Here is a 27,034-nt window from a genome sequence, read left to right as displayed (position 1 = left end):
GCTCTTGTTTCCGAGGCTGGAGTGCAATGGCACGATCTAGGCTCACTGCAACCTCCACCTCCTGGGTTCAAGCGATTCTCGTGTCTCAGCTGCCCACGTAGCTGGGATCACAGGCACACACCACCACACCTGGCTAATTTTTTATATTTTCAGTAGAGACGGGGTTTCATCATGTTGGCCAGGCTGGTCTCGAACTCCTGACCTCAAGTGATCCACCTGCCTCAGCCTCCCAAAGTGCTGGGATTACAGGCGTGAGTGAGTCATCATACCCAGCCCTACTCTGGGGTCTTTTAGATGGAAAATGCCACCATTGTCCCACACTTCAGACTCTTCCAGACCCCCTCTCCCCAACTCCTAAACCCCCCAGTCCAAGGTGCAGCACAGCCCCACCCAATTGGCAATTGACACAAAGAATGCTGGTCTATGCCTCCACCTGCTGGTGGCTACTGGGAAGTGAACCTGCCAAAAGCCAAAGGGCCCCCTGAACAGGGAGTTAAGAATGTTGTAGAAAGATCTGGTCTTTCCCTCATAAAAGAAACACATGCCAATAAACATATAAGAAAGCCTTTAATTTCATCACCATAAACATTATACTCTGATTGCTCACTTACAGTATAAAATATTTGCCCCGCTAAATAAATAAGACATTATTGCAAACGGCACTTAAACCCCCCTGAGAGATAAGACCTCCTTAGCTCAGGCAGGGGGTGCTCCTGAGTTTCTGTGTGAGATTCCCCAAGCACAGATATACTCTGGGGGGCTGAGATGGACAAAGGCCTGGGAAACCACACTTTGTGCTTCTGGTCCTGCAACAGCTCCAAACAGGGTTGTGGAGCCAGTGGGGAAAGTTGGGGGTAAGGGAAATTTCAGGCAGTGCCTTCATCAGCCCAGTCCTAGAGACAGTAGAGGGGAGTAGAAGTTGGGGGAACCAGGCTGGGCCGAGAGAAAAGGGGTGGTTAGGGAAGCTGTTGAGACCTGAAGCCCCACCCTCCACCTTCCTTCAACCCCCTAACCTTGGGTAACAGCATTTGGAATTATCAGTCGGGATGAGTAAAATTTCCAAGGTCCTGGGTTAGGCATTTTGAGGAGCCAGACCCCAGGAGAAGAAGATTCTGGCAATGATCAGCCCAATGACCAGCGATCTCAGTGGACCTGATTGTTGGGGATCCCACCCTACCCAAATCTTAGACATCAACACAGAAAAGCTAGCAATGGATTCCCTTCTACTTTGTTAAATAAATAAGTTAAATATTTAAATGCCTGTGTCCCTATGATGGCAACAAAGGGACCAATAGACCACGTCCTGATAAAAGGTAAGAGTCGGGGGATCAGCAAAAAGGCAGTGCTGTGGGCCGAGGGGACCTGGTTCTTGTGTGTTGCCCCTCAGGACTCTTCCCCTACAAATAACTTTCATACGTTCAAATCCCACGGAGGAGTGTTTCATCCTAGAAACTCCCATGCAAGAGCTACATTAAACGAAGCTGCAGGTTAAGGGGGCTTAGAGGTGGGAAACCAGGTGACTGAGTTTATTCAGCTCCCAAAACCCCTTCTCTAGGTATGCCTCAGCCAGGAGGCTAGCTGTTAACCCTGAGCCTGGGTAATCCACCTGCAGAGTCCCCACATTCCAGTGCATGCAGCGAATCAAATGCCCTGCCCTTCTGGCTTCCCTGTAGGAGTCCAGACTGAAACCCCCTTGGAAGGCTTCCAGTCAGGCAGCCCTAGAGACTAGGGAGAAGGGAGAGGGATGCCCCAGCCCCCAGCTGTGCAGCTACGCACCTCAGCAGCACAGGGTGGCAGCAGAGAGCCACATTACTTTGGCAGCAACAGAAACTGGCGGCCAGCCCGGCAGCCCCATGGGGCTAACAAAGAGTGGGGAGCTGGGACCCAGTGAGGCAGGCCCTCCACCCCAATGTGCTGCAAGTTTTCTACACCGAGTACTTGGCCAAGTCGCTCTTGTCAAATACTACCTGTGTAGCAAAGTAAATGGCAACCAGACCCAGGCCTGCAGCAGACACCATATAGGCAGTGACAGACTGGCTAAGCTGGACAATGGAGCCCATAAACAGGGACGGGGCCACCTGGGACAGCAGGAAGGCACTATCCAGGATGGCGAGGTCCAGGCAGATGCCCCGGCCCGGAACCACCCTGGCCTCGGTGGGCTCACCCACCACCACACGTACGGAGACATCGCAGGCAGAGGCCCCGCAGAGCGCGGGTGGAGGCGGAAGCAGACCACTGCCTCCAGCACCCACGTGTCCATTAGGGAAGGGAGCTCCAGGCTTAGGGCCTGGCAGGAAGCTGGTCATCAGGCTGTCCTCACTGCTAGTGCCTCCAGCGTCCCCTCGGTATTTGGGCAGGAACACCTAAGGCGGAGGGGTGAAGAAAAGGGGAAGAGGACAGGTGTGTACCCAGCACTGGGACCCCCACGCCCCCTAGCTGTGAGAACAGACCCTCACCTCCACCCCAGGGGCCAGAAAAACACAGGCAATGGGGCTTCATGAGAATCAGGAGCAGGAGAGAAGATGAAGACCCTACTTGGTGCAGGTCTAACCAGGACCCTTCCTCAGGAGTTGGAGAAGGGTAATGGGTGGGGCGGGGACAAAATGTGAACCCCAAAGTCTAGGTCTCCTCTAGCCTCTTAGAACAGGTAAGAGGCAGACAAACTCAATACCACAAGTCAGAGACAGAACAGAGCTCCAAGGTAAGGAAAAGACACAGGGGGAATGAAGATGGAGGAGACGCACAGAATAGAGGAACAAAAGCCAAGGCAGGGCCCCTGATAGCCCAAACCCCACACAGCTCTCCTAACCTTCCTTCCTGCCTGCCCTCCGCTTTGACATCTGGAAATCCTCATTGCCCTGTGCATAGAAGCTCTGCCTCTCTGGCGTCCCAGATGCCACTAGGGTAGCTGCCCTGCCATGAGCTCCCTTGTCCCCAGCCTTGGGGCAGGGAGAATCCAGTAGACCTTGAGCAGGAGGAGTGCCCCTCTTCCCACCTCCTCCAGCCCCAGCTGCGCTAATGTTGAAGGCTTCCCACTTCCTTCCTGTCTGACTTAGATCAGAGTGACTGGTCGACCAGCATCCCCCCAACCCCTGCCCTTGATGACCCAGAGCCTCCTATTTAAGGACAAGGCCAGGTCTTATCCAACATTGTCCCCATGCCAGAAGAGTTGAGTTGGCTGCATTTGCGAGCTAGGAGCCATGGCAAAGCTCAAACCTAACACCAGGGAAGCCCACGGCTCACCATGCAGCTCAACAAGTGGGTAAAGGAACAGGCAGACAGCGTGCAGTGCCAAGTCTGCCATCAGCTGCTGTTAGGAAGGGGCCTCCCAGGACTTCTCCTCCCTGCCTGCCACCCCAGGAATGTCTGCTAAGGCTGGAGTCCGGAGTGGTCCGAGGATAGACATGCTGTTGCATCTGGAAAAGATGGCTAGCCCCAGAATGTTCCCTGGCACGATGGCACACACTCAGGCCTGGATGCTGATGCCAGCCCCCTGCCCCCAGCCCAGGCAAGCAGAAGAGTGAAGGCTGAAGGTTATCAGTGGGCTAACAGGGGTCTTGGGGATCAGGCTCCCCCAACCAAAACCTTAGTCCCTCCCCTCCATACCTCTCACCCCCTGCAGCTACCTACTCAGTTAACCAGCCTCTCAGCTACAAACTTACCTACTCCTCAAGTGCTGTAAGAGGCAGGGACAGGTCTTCCCTACAGTCTGAGAGCTCTCTGAGAGCAGGCCTGCATCTCCTCCTCCCTTGGGACACCCCAACTTCATGCCCCTCAAGGCAGAGTCCAGCACCCAAGGTTGTAGCTCAGTGAGGTCAGTGGAGGGGACAGGGTGACCACACCGCCTGGGTTAGGTGGCTTCCCAAGGAAGGGGGCCCCTGGAGGGCTGGTTAGTGTAGGGCTGACCAAGCAGGAGGTCCCCACAACTCACACAGTGCCCAAGTGAGTGGGTCAGGTGTCAAGCTCAGATATCTGCCACGGGGGAAGGGGAAGGGGAAAGGGAAGGAGGCAAAGGAGGGAGGCAGGAAAAGAAAAGGGAATTAGAAAAGCCAGAAAGGAAGTGGGTAGGAAGGAGCCTGCCCTATCTTGAGACCAGAGTAGGACACAGGCTAAGTCAGGTTGCTGCTCCCTGAAGAAAGAGGTGTTGCTAAGGCAGGACCATTCCCACTCCCATCTGCTGAGGCTGACCGGCCCAGGGGTCATCTGATCTAGCGGCCTGCCTCTTCATAGAACAACCAGCCTAGAAACCTAGGGCTCCTGCTGGCCTGACTCTTCGGGATTCCCACTAATGGTTTTACATTTCCTGCAATCATCCATTCAAGTGCTACACAGTCCTGACCCCAGGAAGTCATTCCCAGAATCTAATCTACACTCTTCTGTAGACCAAGCCTCTGGCCCTGAGGCTAGGATGAGCTTCCTCTCTGATTCAAAGAAGCCTTCTCCAAAGTTCCTTGCCAGATATCAGGTTCTGGGCTAGTGGGCCTCCCAAAAACCCAGACCACCCCTCCCACCCTGACTCCACCCACCGGCCAATGAGTACCTGCCTCTCCCGGTGGTAGAGGGAGGCCAGTGTGTAGGGCAGGATCTGCAGGGCTGAGAAGGTGAACCCGGTGAGGGCGGCTGAAGCCGTCACCACGGCCACGCTGTGGGACAGGCACGTGGCACCGGCAGCCACAGGGAAAGCTGCCACACTGGCCAGATAGACTGCTCGAGTGCCGAATCGCTGCACCAGCCGGTCCATGACCAGAGAGAAGACCAGGGAGATGGCACACTGCAGGAACAGCCCCAGACTGCCCATCCGAACACCTGCAGAGGGAGAGAGGCCATCAGACAGGGCCTGGGAGGGAAGGGTACGCGCAGTCTTGAGGAGATGAGAAGGCGGGACCCCAGGCACCTGCTGCACAAGACCTGCTGTGGACCAGCCCTGCTCCCCAGCACCCTTCCCCTTTCTACCTGTAGCAATGGGAGTCCAGGTTCTTCCCCTGACCCTCAGAGAATGTGGGCAAAGCCCCTCGCTGAAGGCAGAGGAAGGTGGTCTGAAGGTTTCCTGGGAGTCTCAGCTGTGGGGACAGGAGGGTGAGAGGGAACACAAAGACAGCTGGCCATAGGCTTCAAGACGCTTCTAGGACGCCTGAGCTGGAAGGCACTGGTGAGATTATTTGGAAAGTCGTCGGGGGAGCAGAGGCAACACTGCGGCTGGAACCAGGCAGGTCTGAAATCCAGCCTTGACTCTTCCACTCCCTCAAGACTTTGAATAAGCTCCACCTTTCCTTCTGTCAAACTGGGGCAATGACTCTGATCAAACTCCTAGAGCAGCCAGAGGCCCTCCTGAAACTGCAGGCAGAGATGTTCCACACCCATGAGGAGCTGTGTGTGCAGACTGGGTCCATCCCCACTTTCCTGACAGAGAAGGGCCAGGATGGAGAGGCACCAGCCCAGACACAGCCCCAAGTGTCGTCTCTGGTGGGCGGCTCCCACACCAGCCTCTGCTGGCTGCCGAGCCTTACCTTCATCATAGTGTCTCCGGGCCTCGGTGCCCAGCTCAGCTCTGGGCACGCCCTGGTACAGCCCCTCACCCACGAAATCCGTGTAAAACAGCGTGAAGGTCATGAGTGCCATCCAGCTGCACAGCTCAGCCACGAAGAGCCGGCGCAGGGTGCGGGGCATGCGGCAGCACAGCTGGTGTAGCCGGGGAAGCAGGGCGCCCAGGTTCTGGAAAGCCAGGCGGGCCCAGCATGGACAGCAGTGGGACGGCAGGGAGGGGGCAGACAGCCCTTCCGCTGGCTCGGCGGGGCCCAGTGCTGCCTCCTCAGCCACCAGCAGTGTGGCTGCTACGCAGGTGAGGAAGATGAGGGTGAGCAGGCCAAAGAGGCACTCCTCCTGGGTGCCCAGGTAGGGGGCCAGGGCACTGGTGTCCCAGTCAATGGCAGGCAGGAGGTAGCCCAGGCAGCCCCCAAGACTGATCATGAAGGCATAGACGGAGTAGGCCTGGCGACAGTGGTCCGGGTCCCGGAAGAGGTCAGAGAGCAGGGCCTCCAGTGGAGTGAAGCACACCTGGCCACAGAAGTCCAGCAGCCCCACGCCCAGGATGAGCAGTGCCAGCTCCAGGGGCCTGGGATCCGGGCACAGCAGCCCTGCCAGCCAGCCGGCCCTTGGGATGAGAAAGAGGCTCAGCAGGATGCCCAAGGACAGCGCCCAGATGAAGGGCCGCCGGCGGCCATAGCGTCCGCGCCAGTGGTCACTGGCTGAGCCTAGGAGCGGGACAGAGACCAGGCCCAGCACTGGACCGATGCCTGCAAGAAGGGAAGTAGTATGAGTCAACAGCTGGGACAAGTAAAGGGCAAAGGGAAGGGGACCCAAGCTCTGTGAGAAGGATGGAGATAACATTCCGTACTCGACACTGTGCTACGTCTTCACAGGGATGCTGTAATTTACTCCTCATAACACAGGCATTACAGATGCCCCCATTTTCAGATGGACAAACTGAGGCATGGAGCAACTAAGAAGTGATACTTATTCAAAGGTGCAGACCTAGGGAGAGTAAGAGGCAGTGTTCCAACAAGCAGTGTGACTCCAGAGCCTGCAATCCTCAGAGGGACACCTCTCCCTGGGGGTGAGGGGTTGTCACACAATGGTAACTACTTGCCTTCTGTGGCTTTTGCAGAATTTATCTGCAGTCAGAAGTTTGCCCCTTGTCCTAGGGGTAGGAGCAAGCCCCGGCTGGGAGACCTTGATGGAGTCCCAGCTCTACTGTTCAGCTGCTATTTGGCTTCGGCTATGGCTTACCTAATCTCTTAAAAGCCTCTGCTTCCCTCTCTGCAAAATGGATCACCTCAAATGGTAGTTGTAAACATTGAATGATTGTAAACATTGAATGAGATAATCACTGTAAATTATAAAAGGGCTAGCCAAAGGTTAGGAGCCTTTCTCCAGTGTCTCCTATGAGCCAGGCACTGTGCAGGACCAGGGATCCAGAGGTGACTAGGGTATGTCCTTGATATTCTCTTCTTTCTCTTGGTGTGCCCCCTCAGCCCAGGGTCACCCTCCTGCCCAGCAGTGCCTTCCCAGCAGATCACCTCTCCCTCCAAGCAGCTCCCAGGGCAGAGGTACTCCTGCCCCACATCCCAGGTGGCACATATCTGGAACAGGAAGGAAGGAGGATGTTGTGACTCACCCAGCACCATGGTCATGAACTTCTCTTCTACCCCTACTTCCAGCAGCAGAGGCGGCACATAGGTGATGCCTGCAGCCAAACACACCTCCAGGCCAAAGGTTAGCAGGTTGATCAGCAAGAGCTGGGCTTTCCGGTGCCGCAGCAGGCGGCTCACCCACAGCCTCTGGACCATAGTGGGCCAGGCAGGTAGGGCTCAGGGGGCCGTTTAAGCACTCCAGAACTGCTTCGTCTCCGCTCTGCTCCAGAAGCCACGGCCTCTCCTCCTTGCTGCCGCCAACTGCCTAGGAATCAGCCAGGCGCCCATTTCCGCCAGCCCTTTGGTGCCGGTCCAGCTTCTCAGCCCATGCTCAACACCTGCTGCTGTGGGGCACCTCAGTGGGGACACATCTCATCACTCAGATCCTAAAAGGGCGGGGCAATCACAAGCACACGGGGTGTTAAGTTCTGAGAGCCAGGTCTCCAGGATTTGCTCTAAATCGTCTGGATCCTGATCATTCACAGGCTGGCGATTGGCCCTGCCACCAAGGTGCCACCCCCTGCTGCCCAGTCAGGAAATGCATGTTAATATTAGCCTAAGGCTGACATAATTAATAAGGTAAATATGATTTTTTAAACCTCGCACTCTCCAGAGCCAAACAGATGTTGGTTGTTCTCTGTTTTGAAAAATCTACAATTGCCCTTCCCTGTTAGTACTGGGGAGGGGAAGGGGAAGCAATCAAACCAGCTAGCAAGGTGCCCCCGGAGACCCTCTGCCAGGCCTGGTTTGTTTGCTTTTCCCTTTCTACTCCCCAAACCTGGGGTGTTCAGTTCCCATTTGTTAAGAGTAACACTTCCTATTCCACATTGCTTGGCCATGAGCCACACTGTACCACAACCCCTAACCAAAGACCAGGATGAAGGGGAAAGGGAGGAGAGGCTGTTTTGTTAGGTTGGGTTTTAACTTAGAGAAGGCTCCCTGGGATGAGCCTAGGCCTGAAAATCTCTACCTTGAGTTCCTCCCTGAGGTCAACGTTTAAGGGGAAGAAACAATCCCACACGTGGCTGTCCAACTGTCATGGGAGAATGGAACCGTCCCCAGGTTCTAGCTCACAGGGGCATGAAACCACACCACCTGGCAACACCTGTAATGATACCAGGGACTCCCCCAAGCTGGCAGGATGCCCAGCCACTTCCAGGGCAGCCCTTCTGTGCTCCTTAAATGGCAGAGAAAGGAATTTTTCTGTGCTCCTTTCAATTTTCAGCAGAGAAGTCCCACACCCCTTCCTGCTATATCTGCCTCCTGTGCAAAGAGAACCATCCTGTATCTCCCCCGCCAAGCAAGTGGCCTCCAAGTCTTGCTCCCTGACAATACACCCATTGCAGTCGCCTCTGCTTAGAAGTGACTATGAAAAGCCAGGTGTGGTGGCACACGCCTGTAATCCTAGCACTTTGGGAGGCCGAGGCAGGCGGATCATTTGAGGTCAGGAGTTAAGACCAGCCTTGCCAACATGGTGAAACCCTGTCTCTGCTAAAAATACAAAAATAAGCCGGGCCTGGTGGCAGGTGCCTGTAATCTCAGCTAATCGGGAAGCAGAGGCAGAACTGCTTGAACCTGGGGGGTGGAGGTTGCAATGAGCCACTGCACTATAGTCTGGGCAACAGAGCAAGACTCCCGTCTCAAAAAAAATAAACTTTGGGAGGCCAAGGTGGGCAGATCACTTGAGGTTGAGAGTTTGCGACCAGCCTGACCAACATGGTGAAACCTCGTCTCTACTAAAAATACAAAATTAGCCAGGCGTGGTGGCTCATGCCTGTAATCCCAGCTACTTGGGAGGTTGAGGCAGGAGAATCGCTTGAACCTGGGAGGCAGAGGTTGCGGTGAGCCGAGATCACGCATTTGCACTCCAGCCTGGGCAACGAGAGCAAAACTCCATCTCAAAAAAAAAAGAAAAAGTGATTACAAAAGAGGGAACCAAGTCACGCATCAAGAGTAGATACTACAGAGGGTGAGCCTTGGTGAGGAAAGGCAGGAGGCTCCTTATCTGTCATCCATCCCAAAACAGAGGAAGGGCACGGAGCTTCCTGGTACTCATGGCTGGAGCACGTTCCTTCTGCTCCCTAATTCAATCCCATAAATGCTACTGAAGGGCACCTACTCTGGTGCAAGGACCACAGTGGCTGAGGGCCTGGCTCCAGTCTCCTCCACCAGAGACCACCCCCAGGCCCCACTCATGCCCTCTGCCAATCTCAGCACTTCATAATAAAAGGCACTTCAACTTCTCTTCTCTTTTCACATAATACTAAGCCCCATGGGGCCTTGCATGTTACAAAGTGTGTTTTGGGTGCTCTGACCTGTGCCACAGAGAAATCAGGACCAAGTGTGGTGGCTCACGCCTGTAATCTCAGAACTTCGAGAGGCCAAGGCAGGAGGATCACTTGAGCCCAGGAGTTTAAGACCAGCCTGGGCAACACAGCGAGATCCTCCTTTCTACAAAAAATTTTAAAATTAGCCAGGCGTGGTAGTATGCACCTGTGGTCCCAGCTACTTAAGAGGCTGAGATGGGAGGATTGCTTGAGTCTGGGAGGTCAAGGGTGTAGCGTGCAGTGTGCAGTGATCAGAACACTGCCTCCAGTCTGGGAGACAGAGGGAGGCACTGCCTAAAAATAAAAAAAAAAAATAGATGGCTATCAGTCCTGGGTAAGGTCTGTTCACTCCACCACCACCTTCAAGGGCTTTGCAGCTGGCAGATCATGAAGGAAGGGAATTGAGATAAGGCTGGGCAACCAGCAGCCTCCTTCCCTAAATCCTGGTCAGACTCACCCTTTGGGATGGGGCACAGGGCCTCCTATGGAGGTGGCATGAGAAGGTGTGTAAAATACTGACCCATACTGTCTTCAAAAGGAAGGTGAAGGCCAGACCTCAGTCTTAGCTGAGCTGTCATAGGTTCAACTTGAGCCCCTCATTGCTGCATTTCCACAGTGCCCCCAAGAAGGAAAGCAGGAGACAGCACAGAGACCAAGAGGCAGTGCCATCCAGCCTAAGAGGAGGGATTCTGCGGCCAAAGGCTTCCAGCCCATTCCACTCCCCACCCTTGTTCTGGGAGGGCCCTGAATGCTAACCTGCTCTGGGTTTTCAGGAGACCAGGTCCTCCCTGAGCAAACAGAGACTTTGTTAGACCCAGCCTCGCCCATAACCTGCACCCATTCTCTAAGTCCTGGCTGCTCCCTATTGTTAAAATAATTTGCAGGGCAGACACAGTGGCTCACATGTGTAATCTCAGCACTTTGGGAGGCTGGAGTGGGAGGATGGCTTGAGGACAGGAGCTTAAGAACAGCCGGGGCAACACAGCAAGACCCTGTTTCTACAAAAATGAAAATAAAATAGGCAGGGCACAGTGGCTCATACCTATAATCCCAGCACTTTGAGAGGCCAAAGCAGGCAAATTACCTGAGGTCAGGAGGTTCAAGACCAGCCTGGCCAACATAGTAAAACCCCATCTCCACTAAAAATACAAAAATTAGCTGGGCATGGTGGCGTGCACCTACAATCCCAGCTACTTGGGAGGCTGAAGGAGGAGAATCACTTAACCTGGGAGGTGGAGGTTGCAGTGAGCCAAGATCATGCCACTGTACTCCACTCTGGATGACACAGCAAGATTCTGTCTCGAAAAATAAATACAATAGCTGGGCATGGTGGTTCACGCCTATAATCCCAGTACTTTGGGAGGCGGAGGCAGGCGGATCACCAGGTCAGGAGTTCCAGACCAGCCTGGCCAACATAGCGAAACTCCATCTCTACTAAAAATACAAAAATAGCTGGGGGTGGTGGCGGGCACCTGTAATCCTAGCTACTCAAGAGGCTCTGGCAGGAGAATCGCTTGAACCCGGGAGGCAGAGGTTGCAGTGAGCCAGGATTGTGCCACTGCACCCCAGCCCCTGCAACAGTGCAAGACTCCATCTCAAATAAAATAAAAAATAGGCTGGGCATGGTGGCTCACGTCTGTAATCCCAGCACTTTGGGAGGCCGAGGCGGGTGGATCACGAGGTCAGGAGATCGAGACCATCCTGGCGAACACGGTGAAACCCCATCTCGACTAAAAATACAAAAAAATTAGCCGGGTGTGGTGGCAGGCGCCTGTAGTCCCAGCTTCTCGGGAGGCTGAGGCAGGAGAATGGCGTGAACCCAGGAAGCAGCGGAGCTTGCAGTGAGCCGAGATCGCGCCACTGCACTCCAGCCTGGGGGAGACAGCGAGACTCTGTCTCAAAGATAAATAATAATAATAAAATAAAATAAATAATAAATAAATAAAATAAAAAATAAAAATTAGCTGGGCATGGTGGCATGCACCTATAATCCCAGCTACTCAGGAGGCTGAGGTGGGAGGATCTCCTGAGTCCAGGAGTTCGAGGCTGCAAGTGAGCTATGATCGTGTCACTGTTCTCCAGCCTGGGCAACAGAGTGAGACTTGATCTCTAAAAAAACAAATAAATAAAAATAAACCACAGCTGTCCAGCAACCATTAATCACCCCACCTGCTTTGCCCCTCCCTTAATCCAGTTCCCAGGCCCCCCAGGAATTAGCAGGATCCTTCTTAGCCCACATGGGAAAAAGACAAAAAGAAAGGGATAAAGAGAAGAGTGCCCCCCACCATCCTCCTACAGCCCAGATAGCTCATTAGTAGCTTCCCCCTTCCTGGGTTGCCTTTCTCCAATGCCCCCCAACCCCACCCAGAGATTTTTTTACCTGATAACTAGGGGTTGGACCAGGTGGGGAAAGTATTTGACTAGGAAGGGGGCAGGCTTCAAGCACCCCTGTATTTGGTCGCAGAGCCCGTCCTCCCTTGTTTGAGTTCTACTCTGCCCAGGGGTCCAGAGTCCTCTCGACACCCCCAGACTTTACTCTTCCCAGCTCAGAACTGCCTGAGGAGTTCCAAGCCCATAAGCACACTCTGCCCTCCAAAGCCCCCTTTTCTTATCCTTGCATCCTTTCCAGTGCCTGGGTCCCTGTCATTTCATCCCTACTCCAGGGTCCTCAGGCTAAGGAGACCACAGAGGACTCCTGAGCACTAAGTCCAGCGGCTCGCCATCCCCCTTCCAGGGCCGCCTTCCCTGGAGCACAAATGGAAGAGCCCAGCCTTTCTCAGTTCTCAGGCTCAGGGAGGTCAGAGAACAAGAAGTCTTTCAGTACCACTTTCCTGGCCACCACTCCCATCAGCAGCCCCAGGGCAAGCTTCTTGCCAAAGCTTGCAAGTGACAGATCAGTGTTGGAACCCCGCCTCCTGCCCCAAGTCTGCAGAACTCCCCCATCCTCCTGGGGACAGGGTCCAATTCTCCCCTACACCCTCCGGTCTTGGAGATGCTTCTAAAATCCTCCTGCCCCACTACTCCTGGAACACTTTGTCTGGCAAAGACAAGATCAATCAGAAGAGCCAGCCTCACAGTGTTCACCTGGCAAGGAGTGGGCAGGAAGAGGAAGGAAGTGGAGGGGCTGACCTCTCAGAAAGGCAAGGAACAGACAGCCTTCTAGGACAAGTCCCTCTCAAGTTCCAACCATCTCCCCTCCTCTCTGGGCCCAGCAATGGCAAGACAGCAAGAAAGCTGGAGGAAACCCAAGGCCTCTGGGAACCTTTCTGGAGCTCTGCCCCAGGTCATCCTTCCTCATCCTTGGGGGAACAGAATCAAAACCCAGAGAGACTGAGGGCCCTGGGCAAGGTCAGTGAACCTGGATCCTCACTGCTCCCCTCCAGGTACTGGGAGATACATGCCCCTATGCACCCCAATATGTGACACCCCCAGGGCTGGCTCCCGCCCCAGCAAGAAAAGGGACCTAATGAATGAATGGCTAAGAGCAAGGGGTGGCAGTAGAAGCAAGGGTGAGGGCTTAAGTCCTCCCACATCCTCCCACATGCTCCCCACACACTGAGGACTTTCCAGGCCCAACTCCAGAGGGAGCAACTCCTATGGGCTCAAAGGTGGTGAGAGGCTCAGATAAACCCTCCTGGATTGGAAAGCCCCCACTTCAGACCAGACCCCGAGCAGGGAGTTTTGGGGGAAATGAAACTGAGCAACAGGAACAAACTTGGCCTGAACTTTGTCCAAAATACAGAAGACAGAGTGGCAGAGGAGGAGGAAAGCCGACCCAAGCCCACTCCCTGGTAGCTCCCTAAGGGAAGGGAGGGTCAGAGGGGGATGTATAAAGAGGCCTTTGAGGGCTTTCAAAGGGAATCCTGCCACCCCGCACGGCTGAGGTGGAGCTGGGGGAGCAGATTCCCTCTGCTGACAGACAGAGGCCAGTGGAAGCCCAGGCTGGGGGCAGCCCCCGCCCCAGGCCTGTGTCAGGCAGCAATTCTAAGGCTTCTTTATGTAGGCCAGCATCAAACCCCACCCAGGCACATCAAACGGCTGCAGCCCCCACCCTGACCCCGCAGGCTCGGCGACCCTGCGTGTTCCCTGCACACTCACAAAGACCCGCTGCTTTCTCCCAGGCTCCTCAGAAGCGGCTCCTCTCCCCTTCACAGCCACCCCGCAGCCCTCCCCACAGAAGGGGAAACCGGGGGCTGGCGAGGCACGAGGAATAATGACTCAGCTGAGGAAAGCGGGTGGGGTCACCCTGGGCCAACCTCCTGGACACACACCCCACCAAGGCTGCCCTGCCCCAGGTCGGTGAGATGGCAGAAAAGGGCGACCCCAGCACCTTGCTCCAAACTGAGCTCTCCAGGGTCCTCTAGGTTGGGGACAGGGAGCGGACCTCTCAGGTCTGGGGGGTCCCCAGCCCTCATCCCCATTACCCACCCCCAACTCGCCCCAGTCCCAGGGCACCAATGCTGTCAGTTTACCTAATGAAACCTGGTACACTGCACTCCCCACATGAGCCCCACCCTCACTGCAGCTCCACAGGAGCCTTGGGGACACCCGAGAAACAGCCTCTACCAGTCAGACCTGGAAATGAGCATTCTTGTGAGACAATGAGCTCCCCATGACGGATCCCTTGTGAGGGGTGCTGTGTGCTTGGGCTGCCAGGGAAATGGCGGGAGGGACACGGCATGAGACAACCACGGCTTTGGTGACTCCCAACCCACTCAGTCTTTCCTTCTCTGGGGCCAAACATTTCCAAAGCAGTGAGGGTCTCTGCTTTCCCCAGGCCTGCCCTAGAGAAAACAGTGATTTGCAGAAAGAGCGGAGGCTCACAACCTCACAGGGCTTCCAGGGGTACCTAAGGACCCCACTCAGAATGAAGCCCCCCAACCTCAGGGACTCCTAAGAAAGAATAAGGGCCAGCAGTGGGACAGGGGGAGCCCAGCCCCACCCCGGACTTGCTCCCTGGTGCCTGCCTCCCCCAGGGCCAGGAGGCCAGGGATTTAGAGTTCGCCCTGCTGAGCTGCCTTTTCTTCACCGGGACTGGAAGCCTTCTGCTTAGCAGCTTGTCAGAGAGGGTGAGGGGGCTGCAGGCCGGGACACAAAGGGGGATTAGGGAGAAACCTCTCGGCCTGCAGAGTAATCCATCAAACTCTCTCCGGCTGCCAGCGCCAGCCCCTTCCCACTCAATTCCCCTTCCAGCTGCTGCTGGCCCCCACCCCCTCCGGCTCCTGAGCCCATCACATCGGGCAGCAAAGAGAATCCCAGGCCCTAGGGGGGCAGAGGGGGCACACCACAGACACTGGGAAAAGGGCAACGGCTCCCTCCCCCCACTCACCCCCAATGTGTGAAAACCCAACAGGTGGCAGTGGCGTGGTGGAGAGTGGCTTTTGTTGCCCTGTCTGAGAGCCCCAGTCCAGCTTTGGAAAGGAAACAAATGCCAGAGGAGATTGGGGGAAGGGGAGGGAAAGGGACAGAGGGGCAGTCCCTAGAGCCAGCACTGCCCTCCCCTCCCCTCTCCTACCCAGTGACAGGGATTCTGGGGCTGGCCTGACCCTCACCTTGGCCAGTCAGTCCTGGACAGACTAAGCTGGGGCTGAAGCATGGGTACTCTCCCAAGGGTCACCTGGCAATCCCGTGGTGACAGTCAATATAGACACAGTCTGACTCAAGGCACCTGGGCCTCCCAATCACACTTCGTTTCTGAGAACAGCTGCAACCCAAGGTCACACTGGACATGCCCTCCAAACCAGGACCAGCAGGGCTCTTCAACCTGGAGCTCTCTTCCACCCGAGGCACGACAACCCTCTGAATCCTGACGTCCCCAAACCCTGGCAGACTCTGCAGGTTGACCTGGGTTTGCGAGTCTGCCCGACCTGGGTTTGCATGCCAGCTCCACCACTTATTAGAATTGCATGAGCCTGTAACTTCATCTCCGGTGCCTCAGTTTCCTCATCCACAATGAATAATAGCAGGCCGGCCACAGTGGCTCACGCCTGTAATCCCAGCACTCCAGGAGGCTGAGGCAGGAGGATTACCTGAGGTCAAGAAGTTCTAAATCAGCCTGGCCAAAATGGTGAAACCTCATCTCTACTAAAAATACATAAATTAGCCAGGCCCAGGCATAGTGGCACACACCTGGAATCCCAGCTACTCAGGAGGCTGAGGCATGAGAATTGCTTGAAACCTGGAGGTCAAGGTTGCAGTGAACCAAGATTGTGCCACACTGCACTCCAGCCTGGGCAACAGGGTGACTCTGTCTCAAACAAACAAACCACAAACACACAAAACAGAAAAGAAAACGCACAATAGCAGCCAACATTGAGGTTGCAATACATGCCAGGCACTCTGCCATGCGTCTTTGTCTTCCAACCATCTGGTGAGGTAGGTACAATTAGTATACCCATTTTACAGGCACGGAAACTTAGATTAACACCACCAACTTTATAGATGTGGAGTGTGTTTGAGATACAGGATATGAAAGTTCCTGGCAGCCACTTCTTCGGTTGCCTCCTCAATGGAGGAAGGGCTTTCTCATTCCCAAACAGGAGCAGCCGTGGTTAGGGGAAACCAACTACATTTTCTTCTCGGTTTCCATTCCCCTCTCACCCATGTGCCTCCCTCACCGCACCAGCGCCTCTTCCAGCCCCTAGCAGCAAGAGGAATGCCAAGAATGCAACTGCCTCCCCAGGTGCTGGCCCCAACAGGTGAGGAGAGGTCACTGCAGCAGACCTGCCTGCTGGAGGAAGGCTGAGAAGGGAGGTGGAAGGTGGGACAAAGATCCCGTAGTTATGAGACAGCACGATTTCCATCCACAGGGAAAATGAACACAGTGGCCGACCCCTACTAACTGCCTCAGAGGCGTCTAGCGTGTGCTAGGTACTTGATATATTGTACCTTCTCTCCAATAACTCATATAATTCATACACTCCAAATCCAAGGTATTTAATATTCATATTCAAGGATGAACAGCTCAGTCTCAGAACGTAACATGCCTAAGGTTGCACAAATAAACAGTGGTTGAGCAGAAAATTCGAACCATTTGAAAATGCTGGAAGGTGCTCTGAACTGGGAGCCAGGAGACAGCAGTCCTGTTTCAGCCACTTTTTTTTTTTTTAAGAGTTGTGTACCCTAGACAGGCCATCTCACCTCTCTGGGACTCAGTTTCTACACCCGTAAAATGAGAGCTAATCTGGATAATGCCGAAGGTTCTTTACATCTGTGCAGCCAGGTGATCTCACACGCACCCCCTACCCCCCGTAGGTGATTTTTCACCAGCAGGTACCCCCTAAGGGCTCACTGACGAGGCTACATGGCATTCAGGAAGGCATTCATGTTCATCCTTGTGAAATAGGAATATAAAATCCCTACTTTGTATTTGGACTTTCATGACCTCCTACCAATGAGTCAAGGGGAATGAGGTGGAGAAGGATGCCCAGCTGCACTTACCCCATCCTTTACCTGCCCACATACTCTCAGGCACCAACAGAGTGCCAAGGGTCAGCGGTCACTTGAAAGTAAGCCGAGTAACCAGGACATCTGGGGGCAGAACTGGCCTCTTCCCTAGTCCTTCCCAGAGTTGGACTCTGTTCCTGGCAGAAATTAGTAACTGAATTCTCTCCTTGGGCCACAATAAATGCTTCCCTACAAGGCGGGGCAGCAGTACCAAGAAATTCCTTGGTCCAAGGTAGGGGAATAGGAACATGGGAGGGACGAGGGAGCTTGGCACAGCGTCCAGGCCACTTGGAAGTTCCTTCCCCGCAATCCTGCCTTTTCATACAGCCCCTGAAAAGAGAAGCCTGAATGGCCTTCCTCCTACTGAACTTGACCCCTGCCAGTCAGCCAGGCTAGACAGCTCTCCCTATCCATGTACAGCCAATCCTACTCTTCCCTTTAGCCTGACCTCCCACAGGAAAGAGGCCAGAAGACTAAGGATCTGTGCAAACCTACAGATGGGCAGCGCCCTGGACCAAGAGTCAGACCACGGTGCTGGTTCCACTTCTGCCATGTCCCACCTCTAGGGTTTCAAACGCAGTGGGCTGTAAGGCTTTATTAGATCTGAGTCCTAGAGTCTATGATCAGTCCCATTTATAAACAGAGGGCTCCAAGTCCGACTCAGTACTCAGAAAGCGTGTTCTCAAAAATAGTCACTCAGTGGTGAGCAAGGAAAGAGTGGGCCCCCAAAGAAACTCATTTTCTGATTTCAAGATCCCAAGCTTGCTGACCCTTGGAAGTATACCTCAGTGCATGCAACCTAACCTCCCCTATGGGAATGTCAAACAGCACTGAAACCCACCCACGCACCCACCACCACAGAGCCTCAGTTGTGCGTAAGCTCGCTGTGAAGGTGCTGGGGACACAGAAACAACTGATCACAGCTCCCTTTGGCAAAAGGGATAAAATGCAATCGGTGTGCAATGAGGTGGCACAAGTGTGAAGACACAAATCCATGGGGGGGGGGACCCAATGTTGGGGGCACATGCAGTTCTTCCAGGGCTTCCTAGTGGGAATGGCCATGTTGCTTAGCCTTGGGGGATAAGCAGGTAGGTACTATGCAATATAGGGGTGGGGGTGGGGGAGATCCCTTTTTCCTCCCCATCATAAAGGTCAGAACTGACACTTCTATAACCAAAGATATGGTAACAAGAGAAAAGCATTAACAGGCTGGGCACAGTGGCTCACGCTTGTAATCCCAGCACTTTGGGAGGCCAAGGCGGGAGGATGACTTGAGGTCAGGAGTTTGGGACCAGCCTGGGCAACATGGTAAAACCTTGTCTCTACTAAAAATACAAAAATTAGCTGGGTGTGGTGGCACATGCCTATAATCCCAGCTACTCAGGAGGTTGAGGCATGAGAATCACTTGAACCTGGGAGGCGGAGGTTGCAGTGAGCCGAGATCGCGCAGGGCAACAGAGTGAGATGCCATCTCAAAATCGACACTGTTTACAAAAAAAAAAAAAAAAGAGAGAGAGAGAAAAGCATACAAATTTATTTGATCATAGTTTTACATGACACAAGAGCCTTTAGAAATGAAAACCCAAGGCTGGGCGCGGTGGCTCACGCCTGTAATCCCAGCACTCTGGGAGGCTGAGACAGGCGGATCACGAGGTCAGGAGATCAAGACCATCCTGGCTAACACGGTGAAACCCCACCTCTACGAAAAAATACAAAAAACTAGCCGGGCGAGGTGGCGGGTGCCTGTAGTCTCAGCTACTCCGGAGGCTGAGGCAGGAGAATGGCATAAACCTGGGAGGCGGAGCTTGCAGTGAGCTGAGACCCGGCCACCGCACTCCAGCCTAGGCGACAGAGTGAGACTCTGTCTCAGAAAAAAGAAAAAGAAAAAAAAAAAAGAAATGAAAACCCCAAAACCCAGGGTGAAGTATCTTTTTTTTTTTTTTTTGAGACTAGCTCTCGTTCTGTTGCCCAGGCTGGTGTGCAGTGGCACGATCTCAGCTCACTGCAACTTCCACCTCCTGGATTTGAGCAATTGTCCTGCCTCTGCCTCCCGAGTAGCTGGGACTACAGGCGTGCGTCACGCCTGGCTAATTTTTGTATTTTTAGTAGAGGTGGGGTTTCACCCTGTTGGGCAGGCTGGTCTCGAACTCCTGACCTCAGGTGATCCACCCAACTCAGCCTCCCAAAGTGCTGGGATTACAGGCATGAGCCACTGCGCCCGGCCCAAGTATCCATTTTTATGCTTAGGTTTGAGGAAGCACACATAGGATACAGAAACGTGATCGGACAAAAAGGGTATGAGCTAATGCTAATAGACTGAATGGTGAAGCCCAGCAAGACCTGTCCAGATTGCTCTCGGCCTCTCTGTTGCAGGATCTCTTCCTCCCAGGAATGGGGTGGGACCCCTCTGCAATGAGGGCCTTACTACCTACTATCAAACAAGGTAGCTCAGATCATTTCTTTATCGCCGGTTCTTACCCAGAAAGTCAGGAGAAAGAGTAATATTTTTAAGTCATATGGCTGGCTTTGGGGAGAAGGGTTCTAGTTTCTATGACCTGCCTTGGAAAAGAGGGATTCACTTTGGCCTGCCTCAGGAGAGAATGAGGGGTGAGAGACAGGAGGTCAGAAAGAAATTTTGCCTCTGAGGCCTTCACTTTGGGGTATTGTTTTCTGAGCCCCAACAGCAGAAAAGGGTGTATGTCTGTAAACCAAGGCCCTTGGAGCCTGGGACTTCTAATCACTCCCACCCCTCCTTTTGGCCTCTCCCCAGTGAGGTGTGCTGGAAACAATACCGGACTCAAAATCATGAGACTGGGTTTTGATCTCGGATCTGGGCTGGCTATCTGTGTGTCACTAGATGACTCAGCATACCTCCATGGGCCCCCAAATAAGAGAATTCATTAGCACTGGGCTTGTTTTTGCTTCCAACGTGGTCACCAGGCTCTGGTTTCTTCCCCTTCCTGGACTGCCTCTCCCTTCCACCTGAGCCCTGCCCAGCTCAAATCTCACACCTCCTCCACAGCCCCCTGGAAACCAAGCAGTCAAGTATCCCCTCTCCCCGCTAAATCTCAACTGCTCTAACCAGGCAGTCTCCAGGGTTGGAGGCTGCCCACAGTCCTCAGGGTCTTGGATTTGCAGTCCTTCCCCCACTGCCATCCTCCCGACTAGTGCTTCAGCTCCTGGAGAGCAAGAAGCACAGGCCCTGAGAAAAGTAGGTGCCCAACAGAAGGCCTATGGGTAAGGCTGAATCAGGATTCCCGTCGGATGTGATTTTACCAGTGTGCCTGGGATCCAGGCAGGGCCACGTTCAAGCTACCTGGGTGCTCCGCTCACTAAGGACAGGAGCCAGGAGTGGGAATCTAAATTGCCACATCCCTAGGGATGGGCCAGGCACTCCTAGCTTGAACGCTATTTGCCAACTCAAAGTACACTTGAGATTAGCAAGGCCAGGGGGCAGGGGGGCACACAGCGACCACAGGGGAAAGACAAGAACTGCTGTTGTGGGCTGGCTACTCCTGAGGGTATCCTCTCTGGCTGGGCATCCTGTCTATATGGTGACTGGGGATTATAGACTACAGCGCCAGGAGGTGGCCTCCAAACCCCTTCTTGCTGGCTGGTCCCCGCTCCCCAAAAAGTGATCTCCAGAAGCAAAAAAGAAGGGGAAAGGAACAAACATCTATGGAACACCTGGCATGTGCAGGCGCTTGGCTGAATATGCACATCACATTTAATCCTCACCATAACCATGCAAGGTGAATCTTATCTCCATTTTACAGGCAATGAAGTCAAGGCTAATAGGGGAAGCAGGCCCATGTCCAGCATCAGAAGCAAGAGATTCCACAAGTCAGTCAGGGCCGGTGGCAAAACTGTGGATTTCTTCCCGTGGAGGGGAAAACACAGACCATGTAGTAGAAAAAAGGATTCAACAGGAAGTTCTGGCCAGGGATCAGGAGCATCCCATGACGGCTCTGTCACCAGCTGCCCCCCTCCCTAGCCCAAGCAGGGACACTTAATACACTGGACAAAGCTCAACACTCCAGCTCTACTGCTGGGAGTCGAGTGGCATCAGTGTTCAAGACACTGGGCCTGGTACCAGCTGGTCCAGTCTCCACCCCTGCTGCCCAGCAAACAGGGCCACTAACTGTTCAGAGAAAGCTAGGCTGGGTTTTTTTTTCTGGACACCAAAGAACAGTGCAAAAGATCCTAAGGGTTGGGGAGGGAGGACAGAGCAGAATCCCAATTTCAGGGCACCCTCCCTATGCAGTTTTCCTAAAAATAACAACAAATAACTGTTTGCATAGAAGGTTCTTAACTTCTCATGATATACATTCATGTTCATGGTACCCTTTTCCAGCCTGAGGGGTATACTCTGGGAAGGTAGGTTGGGTAGGGGTTTCTGCACTAATTAAATACAAGTCACACAGTAGCAGAGTAGTAGACGAGAGACATGGACATCCAATCTTGGTGTGATCTTTGCACAGGACCACAAGTTCAACTGCAGATGTGTCCTTCGTAGCTTACATACAGTTATCTATGGGCTAATTCCCTTGCTAAGAAACTCTGGTTTCTAAGTGTAAACCACAATGATTGGCTCCATTGTCACCAAATAACAGCAGCTGACATTTATCAAGCTCTTTTTATAAGCAGCTGCTGTGCTCAGAGCTTTACCTACATCAGCTTATTTAATCCTGGAAATACTGTGAGGTAGGTACTATTATCCTCATTTTACAGAGGAGGAAGTTGAAACAGTTTAATACTCGCACAAGAGGAAATCAGATTCAAATCATTTTGCCAAAGCTCAGTCTCTCAACGGACTCCCCAAAGTCCAGGAGACCTTGCTACCCAAGAAATAAGGTCTAGAGCAGAGTTTCGTTTTGTTTTTTAAGAGCAAGGCCCAAGAAGAGAGTCCCAGGCTAGGCACTGCTGTCCATTCAGTCCCAAATGATTGATATAATATATAGTTGGTACTAACATTTATTGAGCACTTATTATGTGTCAGACACACAGTTTAGTAGTCTATATATAACAGTGAATAAAGCTGTAATTTTTAGACTTTATATATTACGTAATTATGTTTATAAATTTTATGTCTGTTATAATCTACTTAACAAAGCTATACAGGAAGTATTATCCCCATTTTGCAGCCAGGGATACTGAGGCTTGGACTGAGGTTAAGTAACTTGCCAAGCTGGTGGAGCTCACCTAGCGAAGCAGCCAATATAGTAACTGTCTTTCAGGCGGGGCACGGTGGCTCATGCCTGTAATCCCAGCACTTTGGGAGGCTGAGGCGGGCGGATCACGAGGTCAGGAGATTGAGACCATCCTGGTTAACACGGTGAAACCCTGTCTCTGCTAAAAATACAAAAAATTAGCCAGGCGTGGTGGTGGTGGGCGCCTGTAATCCCAGCTACTTGGGAGGCTAAGGGATGAGAATCGCTTGAACCCAGGAGGGGAGGCTGCAGGGAGCTGAGATCGTGCCATTGCACTCCAGCCTGGGCAACAAGAGTGAAACTCCATCTCAAAAAAAAAAAAAAAAAAAAAAAGAGAGAAACTATCTGATAGTCTGGGTTTTTATCCATAATGTTGACTTATCAGGCTGTGACGTCCAGATGACAGTGCTTAAAGTCTTCAAGTTAACTTTACTTTGAGTCTTCAGACCAGCCCTGCCCAGGCTGAGAGCTCCAGTTTGGGTAAGGGGAGAGCGGGAGGGAGGCCTCCACTATCCCTCCACCACCCAGTGGCCTGGAAGGCGCTCAGGAGACCACCAGGGATTACTATCTACTCCTCCTTCTCCTTCAAGGTTATTCAGGGAGCCAGGAGGGATGGGGAAGTTCACCACACACTCCATTAATACATAGGAAAACTCCCCCTAACACACACCCACTAAATTGGGGCCTATCTGTCCACAGCTGTACATTCATCCACAGCTGTATTTTTATCTTCAAACTCATTCTGCTGACTCAAGCTCCATTTTCTGAGCACTTTCAGAATAACAGAGTCCTGGCTCCACGACAGGCCTGGTGGGAGGAGATAAGGGAGGAATGAGGGAATGGGACTGATTCAACAGAATGGCCTGTGACCTCACATTACGTCCCACTTACCCTACAATATGCTGCTCTATGGGTTTCCTCAGGCTTCCAGTCTAGCCTGGGCCTCCCGGGCCCTTCCCACTCCCAGCCCATAGGCCAGCCTGTTCCCCAGCCCTCGGGCAGGTGAGTCCACACCAAGGTGGTCTCTGCTCTGAAAGGAGATCTGCTAAGTGCATCAAGAAAGGTAGTCCGAAGCCCCTAAGACCTCAACCCCACCCCTGAGCAAAGTTCCAGGACCCCAGCAAGGGTCACTCTGGGCCCTGGTCAACTGGCAATGCCCGGCTGCAGACTCCAGGGCAGCAAGACAGCAGCTGGGTTATTCTTAGTCTGTGCTCCACTGGGATGGGGTCTGCTGAAGGGCGAGTCCTCACCAGGTACCCACCACTGCCAAACCCCTCCCTACCCCCAACTCTGGCCCCTTGGAAAAAGAGGAAGCATAGGGAACACGCCCTGGGGTGGGGAAAAGCTGAACAGGTCAAGAGTGTCAGGAAGATGGAGGCTGATTCAGAGGTCAAGGGCAAGAGCAACTCACAGGACTGCAGTGCCTAGGGGGAGCGAAAGACTACAGGAAGGCCTGACCCGCACTCCGGAGAAAACCTGCAGGTCCCTGGGGCTTTTCCAGCAAGCCTGCTTAGGCCCACAGCTTTGAGAAGCTGCACGGGATGCCCAGGTACCACCACATCACACCTGTTTGCCGTTTGCAGAACTCTCTCCTTCCCCACCTGAGACCACGGAGGCGAGGAAAAAACAGCGGCCTCTCCCCACAGAGGGAGCAACTGAGGCTGAAAAAGGGACACAGTAACACACGCGCGCGCGCACACACACACACACACACACACACACACACACACACACACGGTCCAGCCCCAACTCTGTACCCAGAGCTTGCCCCAGGTCTAAAGTCCAAGAGGGCTCCGTCCCCTTTCCCTCTCTTAATAACTCTCACTCTTCCTCAAGAAAGCCGAACCCGGCCTGAGCACCCCGAGCGCCGCGGCAGTCGGGCCCCGTCCCGAATCCCCCAAGTCCCGGACTGTGCGCGCCACAGTGACTCATCCTGCCCCTTTCCGGTGAAGCCCAGACAAGAGAAGAAAATAAACGCAACTTTCCAAAGAAAAGTCTGACGCGGGAGGCTGCAACAGGAGCGAGCGGCCGGTCAGCCAGCCGTCGGCCCGGCCCGACCCGGCCAGGGGCTCCGGGGAGGGGCCGCTCCCCGCCCACACCGCCCCCCGGCCTGGGACAGCGCGGGCACCTCCTGCCTGCCCGCCCTCCGCGGAAGAAAGCACAGCTCAGCGGGGACCCGTGCAGGCGCCCGGCACTCGGCACCCGCCCCGGCAGAGCGCGTGGGACGCGCCCTTCTCTGGGATTCGCGCGGGGCTCGGCGCGCAGCGCCCCGGACGGCCACGGCGCGGCCACATCCCGCGGGGCGCAAAACACGCGACACCGCGGAGCTCGGCTGCGCAGTGCTGCTCCCTTTCCCGCGCCGGGACCCTCACCCCTGGGAGAGGAGGGGCCGCGCTCCTACCTGGCCTAGGCGCGCGGCTGTCACCCGAAGCCAGCGCGTGCAGACTGGTTTCCCCCCTCTTTTCCTTCCCCCCAACGCGCGCCAGCCGGCGGCTTTTAAATCTCCAGGTTACTCCGCGGGGGGAGAGAGCATGCGCGCTGGGACTGCCAGGAGGGGGGCGGGGCGAGGCGGGACGGAGGTGGGGGGTGCGGCGAGAGGGGATAGAGGGGTGGGGCTGGTACCCAGGGGAAGAAAGCGAGAGGTCTCTAAGCTGGCTTTGTAGCCGCGCCACGACGGGCAGCCCCCGCGTGGCTCCCAGACTGCCCTATCATTACCTAGGGCAGGGCACCGCCCCCTCTGTCGCTTGCCACCAAACATTTAGGTGAAAGCTACCCGGCTTCGCGGGGCACCTCTTCTCCCCTCCTGGGAGCCAGTCTGCTGCGGCCATTACCCAGGCGTGCCATTCTGGCCACCCGATCTCCAGGCAGAGCTGCACCCTGTTTGTCCAGGACCATCCCTTCAAAGGAGAGGTCACGTTTTTCCCGAATTACCCTTCTGCTCTTCGCTATTCTCCAACGCAGATAGAGCTAACTCAAGTCCCTGTTTTCTGCGCTAAAAACCAAATTCCATTTTTTTTTTCTCCTTAAGAGTGTGTATGGGGAAGAATGGATTGATAAATTGCCAATGAAATGTTCTCTTTGTCAGCTGTTGAGCAAGGTCCTAACAGATACCTGTTCCAGAATGCCTTTGATAGAAACGTGCAGGTAAAGGCAGAGAAGTGGAGTTCCAGGCTGGCCCTGGGGGTGGGAGTGGGGAGCAGTTTTGTCTTTTTTCCTCCATGGAGTTTTATTGGGTGGAGAGAAATCCAATTTAGATGGATCGTTGACTTGAATACTACAAAGTTCCAGGAAGATGCCTTTGAAGGGGAAGACCTGGTTGGCCTTAGCCCTGGACTGGGCATTGTGGCACTGGGTTCCAATGCTGGCCCTGTGTCAACAGCTGTGTGATGTGGGCCAAGTCCCTTCCATGTTCTGGGCCTCTGTAAGCGGGAGTTAGCCTAATGATCTAAGGGCACCTTCCAGCTGAGAGGTAGAGGGAGGCAGAGAAGAAAGGGAGATAGAGAAGGGAGAGGAAAACAGTGGCACCCTGGTGGTAGTGGGGAACAGAGAGCAGGTGCCAGAGAGAGCTGAGAAGAGAAAAATCAAGAATTTACCTTCTGAGTCACTAAACAAGTTTAACTTGAAAACTGTCTCAGCGTTGCCTCCCTGGAGCACACACACCTCTACCTGGGGACCCTCCTCGCGATGGCTTTCCAAAGTCTTTGGCATACCCTCTTGTGGCCAGCAGAGAGACTAGGGTGGAGTCCAGGGTCTCTGAGCTGGTGTCCCCTCTCCTCCAGGAAAGAGGTCAGGAGTCAGGGGAAATTTCAGGTCAGCTGGAAAATAACAGAGCCAGGAGAGAGTGGACGGTGTTATTTTGCAGGCTTGGGAAAGAACACTGGGAACATGAGAGAGTTGTCCCACCACAGACAAGTAACAGCCCCCCTCTTCCTCCTGCCTCCCACCACTTCTTTCCAGGGGCCCTTGTGCTTTATGCCTTGTGACAAGGGGATGAGGAAGGAGAGCTCAGGGGAGTGAGCACACAGCCTGGATCCCATGGTGATCCTGGGCCCTACCCAATCACTCCCCCAACCAAACCAGGTGGATGCACTGGCCAGGTCCCACCCAATACAGGGTGCAGTAGGGCTCTCTGCTCTGAAAATCCCCCTCTTTCTGATGATGTAGCCTCATGTTATAATAATAATAGTTAACCATTACTGATTGTGCCAGGCACTGTTTCTAAATACTTTGTGTGTATTAACTCATTGAATCCTTAGGACAACCCAAGAGATGGGTACCATTTTCAGATAAAATGGAGGCAATTGGCCAGGTGTGGTGGCTCACACCTGTAATCCCAGCACTTTGGGAGGCCAAGGTGGGCAGATCACGAGGTCAGGAGTTTGAGACCACCCTGGCCAACATGGTGAAACCCTGTCTCTACTAAAAATACAAACTTTGGTGGGTGTGGTGGTGCACACCTGTAATCCCAGCTACTGGGGAGGCTGAGGCAGGGGAATGGCTTGAACTTAGGAGGCAGAGGTTGCAGTGAGCTGAGATCATGCCACTGCACACCAGCCTGGGTGACAGAGCAAGACTCCGTCTAAAAAAAAAGCGAGGCAATTCCTCAGGCCAGTTACTTCCCTGACAGCCCCTGATTATGCAGAAAAAACAGTCTCTGGGCCCCAGAAACAAGGCAGAGGCAGCAGTCCCTCAGCAAGCCTGGCCAGTGACTTCAGAGCCTCAGAGAAAACCCATACTACTCTCTAGGATGCTGTGGCATTCTGGGCAAATAACAACTTCTCTGGGCCTCACTTCTCCATGAGGTCAGCTGGAGGAAAACCACCACGGCCCCTTGTCTTCCTCTCTCTTCCCCCCCCCGCAC

At 54.0% G+C, this 27,034-nt stretch overlaps 1 protein-coding gene across 1 annotated transcript; it reads right to left on the bottom strand.

Moving 5' to 3' along the window:
• Positions 1–548: 548 nt before the first annotated feature.
• SLC45A3 (solute carrier family 45 member 3) lies at positions 549–24,795 on the bottom strand. Its single transcript, XM_010362473.2, has 5 exons — positions 24,575–24,795; positions 7,175–7,576; positions 5,508–6,293; positions 4,541–4,806; positions 549–2,363 (listed from the first exon to the last, which is right to left on the bottom strand). Exons 2-5 carry the CDS (start codon positions 7,344–7,346, stop codon positions 1,926–1,928), a joined length of 1,662 nt encoding a protein of 553 aa, XP_010360775.2. The 5' UTR covers positions 7,347–7,576; positions 24,575–24,795; the 3' UTR covers positions 549–1,925.
• Positions 24,796–27,034: the final 2,239 nt, after the last annotated feature.

Source organism: Rhinopithecus roxellana, chromosome 8, assembly GCF_007565055.1.
Source record: "Rhinopithecus roxellana isolate Shanxi Qingling chromosome 8, ASM756505v1, whole genome shotgun sequence".
NCBI classification, from domain to species: Eukaryota; Metazoa; Chordata; class Mammalia; order Primates; family Cercopithecidae; genus Rhinopithecus; species Rhinopithecus roxellana.
Note: the sequence above shows the minus strand (reverse complement) of the source record. Positions and strands in the feature narration are given on the sequence as shown.